Here is an 18,905-nt window from a genome sequence, read left to right as displayed (position 1 = left end):
AAAGGAAATTAAAAAAATGTAAATAAAAATATTTATAAAAAGCTAGTTCCCCTGTATATAATACCCACGTTTTTATATGTACTCGTATGTAGATTTCCATATTATTTTAGTACTGTATTTGTAAGCATATAACTAGTGTGTAAGTTACTGTATAAGTATTTTAATTCAACCTTAAGATTATTTATTAAATTATTCGGATGAGGAAATTGACGATCAAAATGAAATTCCTTAAAATAGTTTTAAAAATCTGTTAATTCATTGTTTCTTGGAGATTGTTTAATAATTACATCATTTATGAGATTTTATATTGAATATGGTCAAGAATGTATTGCAATGACAATCATGAATAATTTTCAAATAATTATTAAATATTTGAAGCACTTTGTGATTTTCCATTTTATAATTTCAAAAAAATCACTTTATATCTTATTATAATTAAATTATAATGTCAAAGAAAATAGCTTATTTGTGTAATTAAGTAGTCTGGAGATAGAAGCTTTTGATTCTGAAAATTATATGATAATTAGGACATAATAAGATATTTTAAAGTGATTTTATAACAAATTTATCTTGTATAATTTTCAATTTACTTACCGACAATTAGTTAATTTGATGTTATTTTTTTATAAATATCAGAATTAAAGTCATTTTTTTTATAATATCAGAATTTTATAGAAATAGGTATGTTCGGTTCAATTAAGATCTGAATCTATTAAACCAAACAAATTTCTTTAAAGTGTAACCTATAGTTAATTTGAGAACGCTTCAGATAAACATAGTATGTACCTACCTTTGTGAATACTGGATTCAAAGAGATGAATACGTTTTAACAGATTATGCCATAATTTTACCATACGCTGTTACTTAACTTCAGTTCAATGGAGAATGTTTCATATAAAAATAGTATGCACCTTCCTTCGTGAATACAGGGTTTGTGACAGATGAAGACGTTTTTGCAAAGTATGCCATAAACTATACCTTTAAGTTAATTGAGGAATGTTTCAGGTAAATACAGTGTGTACCTATCTTTATGAATATTGGGTTTTATAAATATAAACACGTTTTAGTAGAATATGCCATAATCTTACCTTGAACTCTAACCTATAGTTAAATAAAGAATGATTTACATAAACACAGTTTATATTTACCTTTGTGAATACTGGGTTTTAAATAAATGAATACGATTTAACAGACTCGCTACCTTGTGCGTTTAATTGTTTCATTCTTTTCCAAATTATATAACAATAAATGTATGCGAGTTGCCTTGGGGGTAAGGAATACAATATTCTAGGCATTTCATTAAAATCGTGTTATTTCTTGTGGTCTGGTCTATTACAACGAATGATTTATAATTAATTGGCAATTATTAGGTAGAGCTTTTACTACGTTTATTCTCCAAATACCTAGATGTTTAATGTGGTTGTCTATAATTAGTTTGTTTTAGGTTAATTTATACACTGTAGACTGGCTATATCGTAATGACTGCTCAGTAAAAATGTAGGTACGAAGGTATGTATAACTCTACCTTATTATATTTGCAAAAGTATACATCACTTTTAAACATAATATTAAAAATGATTTTTTTAAAATAATTTACTTTGTGAAGCAGTCACATAGTATCTGTGGTGTATCTTAAAAAAAAAAACATTTATATTAAATTCTAAAAAATGATGCTCTGGTGTATTTAAGGTGGTAGATTTTCATATAGGTGGCATCAATAAAAACAGGTTAAAAATCTGTTTATTTTAAAACTTTTTTTTGTAAACAAGGAAATCTGGATGCAATTTTTTTTTTTTAAAAACAGTACTCTTTTATTGTATTTTTTTAAAATAATAATGGAAAGTGAAGAGATTTCCTCTATGCATCGAAAGGTGTTTTAATGAGTTTTCGCGTTGTTTTCTTTTTCAAATCTTGTATTGTTGATATTGTTCATATTTTATTTAGTTTATTACTCACTGAGCGTTTATGGTAAATATTTAATAAATGTCATAAAAGTTGAAAATATAATATTATAAAACATTGAAAAACTTATTCACAAATCTATTTTTACTTGTTAAATTAAGTCTTTCATTGCACACTTTAAAAAAATATTTAATTGTGAACTTACATTACATAATACACGTAATATATTCAGGATTTTTTATTAAATACCAAAATGCAAGTCATAGCTCAGACCAAAATTGCCGACTGCGAGAAAGACAAATAGATACTGTTTATCCTAAGAAATATATTAATTGACATAAATATGGGGGTTAGCTTTTATTTGATTTTTTAAAGTTATTACGGATCTATCAGGGTTAAACGATTGATAAGCTCTCCGATAAAAATATATTATTTGAGAAAATGACAGTATTTTTACTGTAAAAATTATTGAGAGATAATGCTGGATATTTAATTCACAAGCTTTGTCATTAAATATTTGGTAGAAATAATTAATTTATCATAATTCCAATAGTTGCTGAAATTATGCCTAGTTATATAATTTTGAAATGAAAATAGAACAAACATTAAAGAAAGAAGACGATATCTTCACGTTTTATACAAAATAAAAAAAAATATTTAAAAAAAAATGTATAGTATGTTTCAAAAGATATTATATTTGTGTACGTTATATATGTACACTATATGTATATATATATATATATATATATATATATATATATATATATATATATATATATATATATATATATATATATATATATATATATATATATATATATATATATATATATATATATATATATATATATATATATATATAATACACACATATATTTAGTAGTAGAAAGTAACTTTTCCCACGTAGCAGTAATGTTTTCCACTTTGTCATCCAAAATGTAGTTTCTTACCCCAGAAAAAATAACTAAATATAGATACGTCAAAGAAATTCGTTTTCATGGGTATCTAATTTTGGATATGAAAAATGACTCTAAGAAACGAAAAACTCCTGAATTGTAGATATTTTATTTTAATTTTTACAGTCAGGACGTTTCAATTATCATGTAAAAATGTATATGATGTTCAAAAATAAAATATGTTATTCTCTTCCTCCTATAAAAACATTCTGGAGTTCGTTTTATATTCTAAGCTGGAAAACAAGCCTAAGCTTTGTAAATATTCTTATTTATACTATCTTAGTTTAAAAATTATCAATGTTTTTGAAAAGAGTTGATAGATTATTATTTTTTTAATTTAGTAATTTTATTATAATGCTCAAAAGCAGTGTTTATTTTAATAATTGGTTGATATTTATTTATCCCAATCAATATATATCCAATTCTAAGAAACCAGCCATTACAGTTGTAAAAAATACATTTGAATTAATTTAAAAAAAATCGTTACGTAGGTACACTTTTGTTACGAAAAACGATAATCTAGCTGGTTGTTGCCATATATTTGTGTATAGTAAAATAATTTATATATTTGTAAGCAAATGGTATATTGTCTTGATACTTAGTGTGATATTTACATACTTATCCTATAGAGGAAAAGGGAGAGAGAGAGAAAAAGGAAAATACCTAAGGTTGAATAATAAAAAAAATGTTAAATTTGTACTGTAGGTGGGTCTGATCTTATAATTCAAAAATCCACATCAGTGGTAACACTAAAAGTATCGGATCATTGTGATTTTCGGATACCTACTGTCGGTCCAACAAAGGTCCCTGGATTTTTTAAATATCATAAAACCTTATTTCCTTCATTTCTTTCTCTCATTACAAACTGAATCGACGACAACGACTGAATCAGTAAATCAGTAACAGAACCAATGAATCATTGAACTAGTGACCGAATCAAACAAAGGATTCGTCCCTCAAATCAGATCAACGCGTTGATCGGCAGCGGCCCGGTATATGTATTTGAATGAATCGGCGTTCATGAACGAGATTCACACGAAATGAAGACCCGGTCACTCAGTAAGTGTATCTGAATGAGTCGTTATGAACGATCCATTCAGATACACCGATTGAGTGACCGGGTTCACAAACGACCCACATTTAAAATATATTTGAATCATTTTTTATTATTTTCTAGAAAGAAAGTCCCATAAACATAAATATTTGTTGAATATAAACAAAGATTGAGTGACCGGGTTCACAAACGACCCACATTTAAAATATATTTGAATCATTCTGTATTAATTTCTACAGAGAAAGTCCCATGTACATAAATATTTGTTGAATATAAACAAATGTTGATATAGTGTTGTAAACTTAAAAGTATTTTAATTCGTGTTTTAATCATTATAAAATGTTAGACCCTGATAAGTGTTATTTGACGTTAGACAAAACAATAAAAAATGTGAAAATGGAAAAAACGATAGTCGTGTAATAAAATTGTTATTGTTGTCAGTTATATTCTAAATAATGTTTATTAGCACAAATACAATTTATGTATTAAAATCCGAAGAAAAATTCATGTAAATAAATGTATCACATCGATAAATGAGTGTAAAAGATATTTTTTTGCCTTCCCTTTCCCCTCCAATAAATATTGATATTACGTAAAATCCCGTAAAATGCATTTATTAAGTCATTTCTGTAAACAAATTGAAATCATTTTGTATCTCGCAGATAAATTAAAGAGCATTCCGAAGAAAATAACGCTTTATAAATGAAACTTTGATATTTTTATTTAAGTTTTAGATATTGTTATAATAAAGTATTCAGCATAAACACTTTAAACCCTATGAAAATATTAATTAATCAATAAAAGGAACTAAAACAGGAAAATATAATTATTCTGTGTCTGGATTAGTGCCCGGTCACATATTTCATCTACGAAAATAAGTAGACATTTATATATCCAAACCTGCCATCTGCCTTCCAAAAGTTATCAAAATTTGAAGGAATATCACATTCTCCTTCATTGTGTTATGATACGATTCAATGTTTAGTGACCAAAAACAGCGTGGTGTGAAATACAGGACATAATTTTGTATTTTGTAATATTTAATTAAATTTCTTTTATGGCACCTCAATTGCGGAACTTATTTTTTTTAATGAAATTTACGATCAAATTTACATCACATCTATTGTAAAAAAAAACTATACATTACCCCGTGGTTCTTGCAGAAAACCAAAATTCTTTTGAATAAAACCTCTGATCTAAGAAGAAATAGATATGATGTCAAAATCTATCTCTAGGGGCGTACTTTTTACATATTAGGATAACCGAGAGCTTGCTATTTTTGTAACACTGGAAGGTAAGTACAATTCCACCATTTATTATTACAACTGGTATCCCTAGACACAATAACCATAGACAAAATTTGCGATATGTCACAACGACGTTTGCGAAAAGTCTGGGCTCTGAATCATCAATAAAAACATTTTACTGTTTGACTTCTAGTTAATTATTCAAGTGCCGATTTGAATTTCGCTGCAAAATGAATAGAATATTCGGAAAAAGTAAACCAAAGGAGCCATTGCCGAGTATAAATGATTGCATAGCGGGGGTAAGTATTATTGTTAATTTTGGGTGGGCTAGTAACTTTTAATTTCATGATGAAAATGACCTTTGGTGAACATATTTTGGTTAATTTCACGCGTAGAATATAATTATAAAGTTATGGGCTTCATAATTTTCAACTTGTGGTGTTTGAACACTTTAATCCGACGATATCACACATACTTTTTGTTTTTTTTTTCACGATTTAGTAAATATATGTATATTTTATGCTAGTGTTTATTTTGTAAATATTAATGGTTGCTTGTTATTGTTGACAATTATTGTTATGTTTGATTTCTCCAATTTAATGGTTCTTTTTATTTTCGTTTTTAGGTTGATGGCCGTGCAGAAAATATCGAGAAAAAAATACAGAAGCTTGAGACTGAGTTACGAAAATACAAAGACCAAATGGCAAAAATGCGCGAAGGTCCCGCTAAGAATTCTGTTAAGCAAAAAGCATTGCGGGTTTTGAAACAAAAGAAAATGTAAGTAAAAAATAACGACAATTATTTATAAGAGTGTGCTTACCCATGAAAATGATTAAGATATTAACCTGTTACCCGGGCGGTCCGCTGTCCAATTCCGCAACTTGTAACGGGCGCGAATACTGATTCACTCCATGTCTTAAATTCATGTGGAGACATGTATGGATGACTAATACCTTTGTTGTTGGAAAAATATACGTCCTGCCCGTTCCAGGGCGCAACATATATTTCAAGGACGCATTCACATGTCCTACCCGTACCCGATATTGTTTACGTTTGACGTATTTATGCGTCCCGCCCGGTTAACACGTTAAATATGAATAAAAGTTTTCAAGGGTCACTTCGGAGTTGGTCTTGAAGATTTGTAGATGGTTAGTGTAATAGAGTTTGAGAAGAAATAATATATTGGCAAAAATATTGGAGGGGTTGGAAGAAGCCAGCTTTCCTGGCTTCAGAACATTCCAGAGTGGACCGGGATGAGAGGTGTGGAGGAGCTGTTTTATGCTGCCCAGGATAGACAAGGTTTCTCCCGAGTGATCGTCAACGTCTGGGAGACCTGGCTGGACACATGAAGAAGAACTAACCCAAACACAAAAAATGTTTTCTTTAATAGATTTATATTATCCACTGACACTTTGTGATGGAATTGCATTTTTAATTTATTATTAGATTAAAACCAATGTTTTTAGCTTTTCCACTTTTTTTATTTGACCAGCGACCGGGTTTCGTCGTTACCGACATCATCAGACTGGTGAGAGGCTATACAAATTGTTATGTTATATATAAAAGAAGGCAGGAGTTGATAACCATGATTTGATATAATTTTATTGAGAAATTAATTTAATTTGAGTGAATTTAAGTTTATATATTATAACTTTATATAACTTTATATAAAATTATAACTTTATATAAAATCGTGCTTTCAATACAAAAAAACCTTTATAAAAAAATATTTTTAATATCATACAATACTTATCATACAATACAATTTAATATCATACAATAGCCTCTCACCAGTCTGATGATGTCGGTAACGACGAAACCCGGTCGCTGGTCAAATAAAAAAAGTGGAAAAGCTAAAAATATTGGTTTTAATCTAATACTAAATTAAATGTTTTCTTTAATGCATTAAAAGAAGTGATTTATTTCACTTTATTTGTTTTTCCTTTTTTTCACGACATTTTCAATGAGAATAGGAATAGAATAATTACAAACAGTTGTATAAGGCTAAAATTTTGAAGAGCATTATTAATCTGTTTTTGGTAGTTGGATGATAAGTGAAACATGGAGTTGGCAAAAGAAGGATGAAAGTAGACTGAATGCAGTCGAAATGCGATCTCTCAGAAGAATGTGCGGCAAAACGATGTGTGATAGATGTTCGAATAGTGAAATAAGGAAGGAATGCAAAGCTGAGATAATCATTATCGATAAAATTAAGAAAGGTGTGTTGAGATGGTTTGGACATGTAGACTGAATGAGTGAGGTATTTATGAGGCGAATGTAATTGGAAAAAGGAGCAGAGGATGACCGAGAAAAACTTGGCACGATCAGGTATGCCAAATACTTGAAAGTGGTTAGGTTAGGAGCCGTAATAATCGGCGGGTATGTATGAGGAGATGCATGAATGAGGAAGAGGCGAAGAATGTTTGCAAAGACAGGCATTCTGTTTTCTCTGCCTAGCCCTGCGGAGAAGCGGCGTGATGGTTAGTTGGTTGTAATTTATACGATCATCTTCCTATCTATTATTGAGATAATTTTATTTGTAAAGTATGGTAAGACCCCATTTTACACAAAGAATACGTTCCAATAACTCTTAGCGCAACAAAATAGTACTTATCCAGTAACTAACCTGTTTGGTAATTTAAATTTGTGTGATTTGACAACATCAGGTACGAGCAACAAGCTGACAATTTGAGATCTCAATCATTCAACATGGAGCAAGCTAATTACGCCACCCAGACCCTGAAGGATACTCACGCCACAGTTACTGCAATGAAGGATGGCCTATCACAAATGAAGAAGGAGTTCAAGAAAATCAATATTGATCAAATAGAGGTAAGCTTTTATTATTCTGTATTCTTTTAGATGTTTTTCTCTATTCTGAGTGAACTGGTAAATCGTAGTCATACAGGAGAAAGTGACCATGTGCAGTTTTAACAAAAACGTGACCTTTGACTATTTGATATTTTACTAGCTTAATATTGCCCTGAAAAATATCCCAAAGGATTTTAAACTTGGAAGTATAATATATTGACTTGTTAAGAATGACTAACTGCATTGATGTTTATTTTCTTGCCAAGCAAATGTGACTTAAATACCCCTCCTGACATTTTACGATTTGTTAGTTGGTCACTTTCTCCTGTGTGACTATGAAATATATAGTGACATGCACTGTGTGCGTAGCAAGACTCAAGTGGCAATGGGCGAGATATGTTGCAAGACAGAACCCCACACGGTGGACCCCTAAAATTTTAAGATGGAGACCTTGGGAGAATAACAAAGGCATCGGAAGACCTCAAAACAGGTGGTCCGATGACGCAGCCGCTGTGGGGAGTAGAAACTGGCTGCAAGCAGCAACAGATTGAAAAAAATGGGAGGATACGGAAGAAGCCTATATCCAGCAGTGGAGGACAGAAGGCTTAAGTAGAAGAAGAATGCACTGTGTGTGCTTAAATTTTATCCTGATACCAGGGACGGTTTTTATTTTCATAAATAGGAGTGCAATGAACCTCCAAAATATAAAAATAATGCACATTATTTAGTTTCAAAAGGGCATATAATAATTTTAATATTTTAAATTTGCGATATGTCACAACGACGTTTGCGAAAAGTCTGGGCTCTGAATCATCAATAAAAACATTTTACTGTTTGCCTTCTAGTTGATTATTCAAGTGCCGATTTGAATTTCAGTGGAAGATAGAAGGCTAAAGTAGAAAAAGAATGTACTGTGTGTGCTTAAATTTTATCCTGATACCAGGGACGGTTTTTATTTTCATAAATAAGAGTGCAACGAACCTCCAAAATATAAAAATAATAAACATTATTTAGTTTCAAAAGGGCATATAATAATTTCAATATTTTAACCCAATTTTGACAGATTAAGTTAAAATACTAAAAAAAATGTGCCAATCCAAATTTGTATTAAAATTTCTCCGATTTTAAAAGACAATCAGATCCAAATAGATTTTTTAATTCATTATTTTGCCGTGGAACTTTAGTACTTGCCAAGGTTTTGGACTTCATTACGGGGCCATCCTTAGGGTACTATGGCAACAATGTTGTGATATATAAAAACATCTGGAAAAAAGTACAATATTTACACTACCTTATAACCAAAAAATTAGTTAACAACAAAATTTGCAGTCTCTATTCCAACAAACTATTTAACCAATAAAAAAAAATGAAATAAACAGTTCTTTTGGTGACACAATACAATTATTATGTGGTCGGAAACTTTAGGCATCTTTGCCTAGTGCTTTATTTTTATGTTAAAATCATTATATTATTCCACAAATTGATGCCAAATCAATAAAAAGCATTATTATCTATGTTTAAATTAAATTACACTATGTTTCTACAGTGTGAGAATCATGTCTGTGTTTTCATGCATTAAAATCAATTTGCCTGCATTGCCCCTGTTCCCTTATACAGCTGTGAAACATGGCACCTTACAAGGGCCCAGAGCAGCCGTATACATACTAAGCTTTGAGAATAGGTATCTGCGGAGAATTTTAGGCGTGCGGTGGTTTGACTTTGTAAGGAATGAAGAAATAAGGCGTAGGACGCAGAAAACACACACAACAACTTCACAACTGTCGTCAAGAAAAGGCGATTCAGTTGGCTTGGCCCTGTACTCGGCATGCCTCCTGAGAGCCTTAATCAAGCTTGCCTTTTTTACAAGGCATCAGGTTTGCGCCGCCCAGGATGACCACTGCTGACACTGCTGGAACGTACGGAGAACGCACGGAGCTGGCAGCCGACAGAAAAGCCTGGATACAGTTTGTGGACTCCTTGGGTATTTTGTTTCCACAAAATGATTATTTTTGTTATTGCAGGATGTGAACGATGAGATGGCCGATATGTTGGAGCAAGCTGATGAGGTCCAGGAGGCTCTGGGGAGACAGTACGGGATGCCGGATATTGATGAAGATGAGCTTGCAGCCGAACTTGATGCTCTGGGTATGATAAAACACTTCTTACCTTCTTGATTAGCAACAAAAACTGTTTTTTTTTTAACTAGCTGTACATATTCACGCGTTGCTGTTGCCCAGTCTGGTTAAATGGAAAGAAAACAGAGAGAAACTAAATATTTCTACTAGGTTTGATTACACAATGCTTGTGGATATATAATATCTCTGCTGCTGTCAAGAAGCATGCCATCTGCTATGAGCAATAGTTAACACATTTCGGACGGGTATTTTTACGCCTGCGGACTGCTGGCAACGGGATTTGATAAATATGTACATATAGTTAAGACATTAATAATGAGTAAAAACATTAAATATGTAATTCTTTCTTTTCTGACTTTGAAATGAGGCCAGCGCAGAAGGTAAAAATACACTTCCCAACCTTAAGCATCAATCGACAAAGTGTGTTAATATTACCACTTAGTCAAGCTGGAATAAAGAGTTATTATTTATTATTACGTTTATTGCCATTACGTTCAACAAATGGCGATGCCATTGCGCACAAAAAAGCTGTTTAAAAAATCATGTTTTACCTGTAACAAGAGTATGTATAAAAACATGCACAGCTATATAAAAATTGGTATTAATTTTTTTAGTTTATTTACAGCCTTAGCCAATTTGTACATAATAAATATAAAATACATGTAACAATTGTTGTATGAAATAATAATCTCTTTTAAAGACTATTAAACAAGGATGAACATATCAGACAAGGAATTATACATCAGCCTGAAATATTGTGATTATTCTTGCTTTATAGTTAGCAAGTGACATGTATCAGATATCGGTATGATCTGCAAAATCATTGCCGAGGTTTTGCATTCGGTGAATGTATTATTAAATCCAGACACTGTCCGGCTGTTATTACAGTAAAATATTTGATGGTTTCTTGTGTTTTTGGTTGGCACATAAATATTTACCATTTGCAATAACTAAGGACAGTCTATATATGCATTTTACATATCTAAACTAACTAACTAACCATCACGCCGCTTCGCCGCAGGGCTAGGCATAGAGAATAGAACGCCACACCACTCTGTCTTTGCAAACATTTTTCGCCTCTTCCATGTTCATACATTTCGTCATACATACCCGACGATTATTACGACTCCTAACCTGACCACTTTTATTTTACATCTCATCTAAGAAATATCATTTCCAGGTGATGAAATAGCTCTGGATGATGACACAAGCTATCTGGATGATGTGGTAAAGGCACCGGCAGCACCGGACAAGGAGCCAGGAGCCGACAGTATCAGGAACAAAGACGGTGTGCTTGTGGATGAGTTTGGATTGCCCCAACTCCCGAGTGCCAGCAAAACGACACACTGAAACTTCTTATGTGCTTCTTCCCGTTGCTGCAATTGATTATGATGTACTAACATAACCACACTTTTATACATAAATTGTAAAATATGCACTTTTTATTTGTACAAACTAAATTAAACATTCATATGTATTTTCTAACACAAAACGTATATTATAGTATTCAACCTTAAAATTTGTCTTTTAAGTTTTTTCTACGTACTCTTTCTGAATTTATTGATTTCTGATAGTATAAGCCGCATGAAACATGGATAAAGAATATTATTATAATATCTTTATAAAATATTAGAGTTGAAATTAAAATAAGAATCGTTTACCTCAGCAGTTAGAATATTTTTAACCCCCTACCCATACAAACGTATGTGATATATCTGCTTGCTATATCTTATGCTTATCATCAGGTACAAAAAAGTATACTCGCAACCACAGAAACGTTTATGATACTTCAAATAGTTCCTACTTGTCCTACGCATACAAATACGTCATACAGGGCGTTTAGTATTTCGAAGTCAGTATCACTCTCTACCTCATTTGTAAGATCTCTTGAGATTATGTTGATTGATATATTACATTCAACACAAAATTATACAAACACAACACAAAATATAATTACAAAAAATATATCCCGCAACATCTTATGTTGAGCACCTATGAAATCTTTTGAAATAAATCCTGAGGATTTTTTTTATCTACTTTTTGAATAATAACCCAAAGGTAGGGCGGTTTATTAAGTTGTTATTATTTTTTTTCCCTTTTTTTAACCTTAAATATTATAAATCACTCAATCGTAGGTGTATATTTGCTCATATTTCGGCAAATAAAAAATCTTTAATTGTAATTAAAAATTTTCTTTGTATGTGCCTTTACAGGAATATTATGATGTGCACAAAAGTAAAATTATGACAGGGAAGCATTTGAGTTATATGTTATAAAGATTTTTCAAGAAATTCAATTAAAATAATTAAGTAATATATTTTTTTTTCAGTATACCATATGCCGATAAATGAAAATGTATTATTTTGAGTTGTGCGGAATATGTATTTTTACTGCTCCATGATCATATTTGATTTTTGATCAAATGGTTTGGTAAAACATTTCATTTTTACTTTTTACTTACTGTATAACTGATCCATTTAAATATTGAATAAACAGATAATTTTTTAAAATTTGAATCCCATATTCCTTTTGATATTATTTGAAATTATTAGTACAAGTAATTTATAATAATCCATAATTTATGTCCAATGAACAATATGTATGTAAATTCATAGTCGCCACATTATGCTTAATGCACATCATATTAAAATGGATTACCGTATTTTACGGACTATAAGACACACAATAATTTAATTTTTTTTTATTACATAACATTTTTACCTTTTTCATTGTTGGATTGCAATGCAGAATAAAAAAATCTCAGCTTATAAAACCCAACTGAACTTTAAATTCCGGAAAATCGTCATCTTAACTTCTCTTCTGGAACCTTTGACAGAATGGGGGGGGGGGGAGAGTGTTTGCCTCAGAAAATATAATATTTCACAATTGTAGTGAGTTTTTTGTATATGTACTACAAATGCACATTTTGTGTTGTGTGGTGGATTAATTATTATCTGGTAATTAATATTACCAGAGACAGATAGGTTTTCGACGGCATTGAATACATGGCCATTTTTAAGACGGGCAGGAAAATGAAATAAAAAACTGGACATTTCCATACTTAATTCAAGTATAAGATGAACCTAAATTTTAGAGGCAATTTTTTGAAGAAAAAATATCTTATAGTCTGTGAAATATGGCATGTTATACTGGATGCATATATGTATTTGTATTAGTATATGTAATTACATTTGGAGATGTCACTGTGTAATAACAATAAAAGGCACCTCCACTAATTTAAGTTTGTCAAATCGTATGGATATGTAAGTAAAACACATGCCCGTTATTTGCACCACTTCACTCAAAATAGGAATTTTTACTATAATCAAAATATTTGTTGAAAGATTTTAATTTTGCATGTACTTAGTGCAGATTTTACGCTAATATATTTATTAGATATGATCTAGTTTTACATAATAAAATTCAAGTGCTGTTATGATTGTAAATATATAATTTTTTAAATATAACACTTTCATTATATACATAATAATAATAACCATATCCGCTCCCTAGGTGGAGCATATGGAGTCCACAAACTGTCTCCAGGCTTTTCTGTCGGCTGCCAGCTCCCTTGCATCCTCCCAAGTCAGATCCGCGTCGCGAAGTTCTGACGAGAACTGCCGACGAATTGTCAGCAATGGTCGTCCTGGGCGGCGCGAACCTGATGCCTTGTAAAAGAGGCAAGCTTGATTAAGGCTCTCAGGAGGCATGCGGAGTACGTGGCCAAGCCAACTGAATCGCCTTTTTTTGACGACAGTTGTGACCAGGATTTGCTGCGTCCTACGCCTTATCTCTTCATTCCTCACAAAGTCAAACCACCGCACGCCTAAGATTCTCCGCAAACACCTGTTCTCAAAGCTTAGTACACGGCTGCTTTGGGCCCTTGTAAGGTGCCATGTTTCGCAGCCGTATAAGAGAACAGGAGCAATGCAGGCATTGTATAGGCGGCATTTGGTTTTCACCGAGTATAAATCCGATCTCCAGACAGCCTTCATACTGTTGAATGCGGACCCAGCGAGTCCTAATCGCACTCCCAGTTCCTTTTGAAGGCTGCCATTTTCAGTCGCGTACACTCCCAAGTACTTGAAACTCTCGACCCTTTCGATGCGCTGGTTACTCAACGTCAAGGGTTGTTGGGCATCTAGGCATGAGCTGTTGCACAACACATGGGTTTTTGCAACATTTATTGTAAGCCCCATGTGCGTAGAGTACCTATTTACCCTGTCGACGATCAATTGAAGACCCTCGACGGAGTCATCAATTAAAACAGCATCATCTGCGTACTCTAGGTCGCAGAGTTTCCGGGAGGGGGAGATGGATATACCTCGGTCAGATGGTAATGACTTTCGAAGAATGAAATCCATGAGGATGATGAAGAGAAACGGTGCAAGGACGCAGCCTTGTCTGACTCCGGTAGAGACCCCAAACCAATCCGTGACAACATCGTCAACTCTCATTCGACATTCACTATTGAGGTGAAGGGACTTAATTAGCTCCACTAATTTCGCAGGCGCCCCATAAGCTTCCAGTACTTTCCAGAGTGTGGGCCTGTGCGGACTATCAAACGCTTTCTCATAGTCTACAAAACACATCGCCAGAGAACTGTTAAATTCCTGGCTCTGCTGTAGAATGTGGCGAATATTATGGATTTGATCCGCACAGGACCTGCCAGGCAGAAACCCTGCCTGGTTTTCTCTGAGCACCTGCATAATGGGGGCTCGGATTCTCTGCAAGATTACGTGGGCAAGCACCTTCCCAGGTACGCTGAGTAGCGTAATGCCGCGGTAGTTGTCACAGTTGAGTGGATCACCCTTCTTATGTAACACGGTAATCTCCCCATTTACCCAGTCTCTAGGGCATCGCTCTTCTTCCCACACACTGGACATTAATTGGTGTAAAGGGCCAATAATGCCAGTAACGCTGCATTTCAAGAATTCCGGGTGGATACCATCAACACCAGGGGCAGTCCCATTTTTCAATTTCGACACGGCAGCTATAATTTCTGCCTGTGTCGGTGGACCATCAGGTATGGCGACCGCCCGCGGAATGCTTGACGCAGCCTCCGTGGGAATATCGAGGATGATTGGAGGAGGAGGGCGATTCAAGACCCTGTGGAAATGATCACGCCATATTTCCTTTACACGATCCGCGTCAGATTCGGTAACTCCATTTGTGTTTTTCACAGCTCCAGGGGTTACCGAATTCTTTCCGCAGATCTTCCTTGTTATTTGGAATAATTTGTTATTTGGAATATACATATATCCTTTAAAAAAAATAACATTCATACTTAACTTACCGTGGGGGTTGGCAGAGGGAATAGAGCGTAACTCTGCTCGGTCTTTGCAAACAATCTACGCCTCTTCCAAATTCATGCATCTCTTCATACATACCAGTTGATTATTCCGACTTCGTACCTTACCACTTTCAAGTATTTGAAATACTATTGTATTACTTTATATCCTTTTATGTTCTCCTAAATGTTGTAATAAAATTATGATTTTTTTTGCGTATGTTTTTAATGAATGCTTTATTTTAACATACAATGTTATTTGCAAGTGATATGCATAAATGTATGTAGATTATAAAACGATTTAATAAACTTATATAAAAACATACTATGTTTTTTTTGTTGTTTAAATTTGAATGCACATCCCCAATTATGCTTTTATGTTAAGTAAGTGCTTTTATATAACTTATCATTGTCACTGCGGGAAAAGAAAACTGATTGATGCTGATGATATCTACCCTTCAAATTTTTTAGTTCCCTTGTATCATTTTTACCGAAACATTTTTTAACAGTGCGGTGACGTCGCGCTCATGCGCGGTTTACTTGTCTATGCTGCCTCGCTCTCTGGACGCCGCTCGCGTCACATCCATCCATGGTAGTCGGGGCCGGATGAAGCACCACACCTTGTTCATAAATTTCGTACTGCGAGCGGGAAATCGACTCCTATGTGAACTTTTACTCACTGGCTTTAATAGTATTACTACCAACGTTCTAAAACTATGGGTATGAGTAATTATGCAATTTTTAATTTGGACGACTAAATTTTTAATTTGGATAAATTAATTTTGAAAATGAAAATGGTAAGTGAAATCATTGATATTTCAGATTTTTATGGTTACAAAAATAATCTTAGAAATTCTTTACATATATGTGGACAATGTACATAACATGTTATATGTGCGCAATACTAGTTATTTTCACATATGAAAATGATACATGAAACGATTGAAATTTTATAGTGCAAAGATTATTTTGTATATTCAAATTAATTTTATTTACATGCAAACAATGTACATATATGTAAACAATGTGTTATTTTCACATAAGTGTGAAAGAAGCAAATTGTATTTAGTTGATTCTCAAAATTTTCTTTTGCTTAAATTCACCCAACAAGCTAAATTCAAATTCAATAGTTTCATACTTGACACAATAGATGGCATTAGTAATAAACATTAACGTAAATAAAATTAGATTACATCTCTATTTCTTATGCCTCCTATCTCTACCCAAGTGGTACATAGGGCACCGCATCAAAACTTCGCGATGTTTGCACAATCCTCGATTATATGTAGGCAGTTAGAATAGGTGCTTACCATAATAATTCTGACATCTCAACATAGAAGAATAATGTAGTCGTGGTATATTTACTTACTTTTTATATATTTTTACACGCACGCAAGATATTACCACCAAGAATATGGAAGTCTGGGTATTTACAGGACTTATGACCTGTCATATGTTGTTTAAGTGATTATTTTACACACGTGTAATATTCACCATTCTACCCATGATTGACAACCATACTACGCAAGTTTTTGTAACAATCTTAATATTTTTTTTCAAAAAATTATGTATTGTGGTTGTCAATCTTGCGTAGAATGGTGAATATTTCGCGTGTGTAAATTTATCATTTAACCAGCCTATTACAGGTCATAAGCCCTGTAAATACCCAGACTTCCATATTCTTGGTGGTAATATCTTGCGTGGGTGTAAAAATACATAATAAGTAAGTAAATATACTGTGGAACCTCTTATAACGCGTAAATCGCATAACGAGCAAAAAAAAAGTAAAAAATGTTGCTCCCCTAACGAGCGACATATTTCGCGCAACGAGTCACAGAAAAAGGGCAAGTTTCATGACATTCACTTGTGAGCCGGGACTTCCCCGCCAGTCAAAACAAAAAATGTTTCGCTTAACGAGTAATATTCTGGAACGAATTATGTTCATTATGAGAGGTTCCACTGTATATGTTCTCACAAGAACATTTTTATATTTTCCTAAAAGAGGTAAAAATGTCAAGAATTTCCTGTTTTCTTGCTGATTTTAGCTGGCCTCTCAATTATTTTTGGCCAACATTTTTCTTTTAAATTCAGCCAAAGAAATGAGCAGGGTTAAGACGTCAGCATCGGATATACGTAATTGATTTCGTTAGTTTTATGTTTGTTACGAAAAAAGAGATTATAAATGTACTATTAGGTCCATATAGGCAAAAAATTATATATAAATATATATTTCCAAATACTTGTTCACAATTCTGGATTATCTCTAATTAGAAGTTATTTTTATATATATATATATATTTTTTATGTCTCAACACAGATGAAGAAGAATGTGGAAGTCTGCGCATTTACATGGCTTACGACCGTCATAGGCTGGTTTTAAGTGATTACATTACATATGCGTAACATTTACCAATTCTACCCAAGATTGACACAATACTCACATTTTTGAAACTTCTATGTAGATGTATTGTTCAAACTCAAACAGTGTTTGACTTCACCAGACTTCACTGGAAACATCTTTTTTTAAAATTATTATTATTTTTTTTATTCACATAAATTGTAAACATTTATTTAAATTAAAAAAATATCATATTTAAACAATTTTAAACGTATTACTTTTTTTTGCAGAGACCCACCAAGCCACTTCGTGTGTCTTGTCGGTGGAGTTCTTTTTGCATATTTTTTTTAATGTTTTTAACCATTTTAACCTAATATGCGCACAACAAAGAGAGAAAAATTAAGAATAAACTATTATTTTTTGATATCTCATCAAAGATGAAGAAGAATATGGAAGTCTGGGCATTTACGGGGCTTACGACCGTCATAGGCTGGTTTAAGTGATCACTTTACACACGTGTAACATTCACCAATTCTACCCATTATTGACAACCACACTACTCAAATTCTTGGAAGTTCTTTATATATGAACCAATTTAGAAACCTTGTTCTTGAATCACTAGAACTTCACTAGAGACATCTATTGGTGAGATGTAAAGAAGTTTTTTACTAAGCAGAAACTCTTATATTAGTATGTGAGGTCCAAATCCTGGATTATAATCACACACATGAGAAACGCCAGAAAATACCATTTTCATTTTTATTATTTAAGCTTATAATTTGACCAGATAATTTATTTACAACATTTTGAGTGTGTCCAAATACTTGTTCACAAAATCTGGATTATCTCCAATTACAGGAGTTATTTTCATATTATTTTTTGATATCTCATCAAAGATGAAGAAGAATATGGAAGTCTGGGCATATGACGGTCGTAAGCCCCGTAAATGCCCAGACTTCCATATTCTTCTTCATCTTTGATGAGATATCAAAAAATAATATGAAAATAACTCCTGTAATTGGAGATAATCCAGATTTTGTGAACAAGTATTTGGACACACTCAAAATGTTGTAAGAATAAACTATTTTACAATTTTCATAAAATAAAATAAAAATCTACGGAGAGATGAGGTGAAAATATTCCCAAAGAAAGAAGTCAAATGACGGTTGGTC

At 32.6% G+C, this 18,905-nt stretch overlaps 1 protein-coding gene across 1 annotated transcript; it reads left to right on the top strand.

The window, feature by feature from the left end:
- The first annotated feature begins 5,238 nt into the window (after positions 1-5,238).
- Vps60 (vacuolar protein sorting 60) lies at positions 5,239-13,588 on the top strand. The gene is made up of 5 exons (XM_088269094.1): positions 5,239-5,458; positions 5,785-5,936; positions 7,826-7,991; positions 9,992-10,115; positions 11,286-13,588. Exons 1-5 carry the CDS (start codon positions 5,390-5,392, stop codon positions 11,453-11,455), a joined length of 681 nt encoding a protein of 226 aa, XP_088125220.1. The 5' UTR covers positions 5,239-5,389; the 3' UTR covers positions 11,456-13,588.
- Positions 13,589-18,905: the final 5,317 nt, after the last annotated feature.

This window comes from Brachycentrus maculatus, unplaced genomic scaffold (assembly GCF_059751285.1).
Source record: "Brachycentrus maculatus isolate JH-2025_06_01 unplaced genomic scaffold, ASM5975128v1 h1tg000338l, whole genome shotgun sequence".
NCBI classification, from domain to species: Eukaryota; Metazoa; Arthropoda; class Insecta; order Trichoptera; family Brachycentridae; genus Brachycentrus; species Brachycentrus maculatus.
This window is presented reverse-complemented; position numbering and strand designations above follow the sequence as displayed.

Coding starts and splice junctions, on each gene's coding strand:
- Vps60 (XM_088269094.1), top strand. CDS start 5,390: ATGAATAGAATATTCGGAAAAAGTAAACCAAAGGAGCCATTGCCGAGT. Junction 5,459..5,784: donor TAAATGATTGCATAGCGGGG/GTAAGTATTATT, acceptor TTTCGTTTTTAG/GTTGATGGCCGTGCAGAAAA. Junction 5,937..7,825: donor GTTTTGAAACAAAAGAAAAT/GTAAGTAAAAAA, acceptor TGACAACATCAG/GTACGAGCAACAAGCTGACA.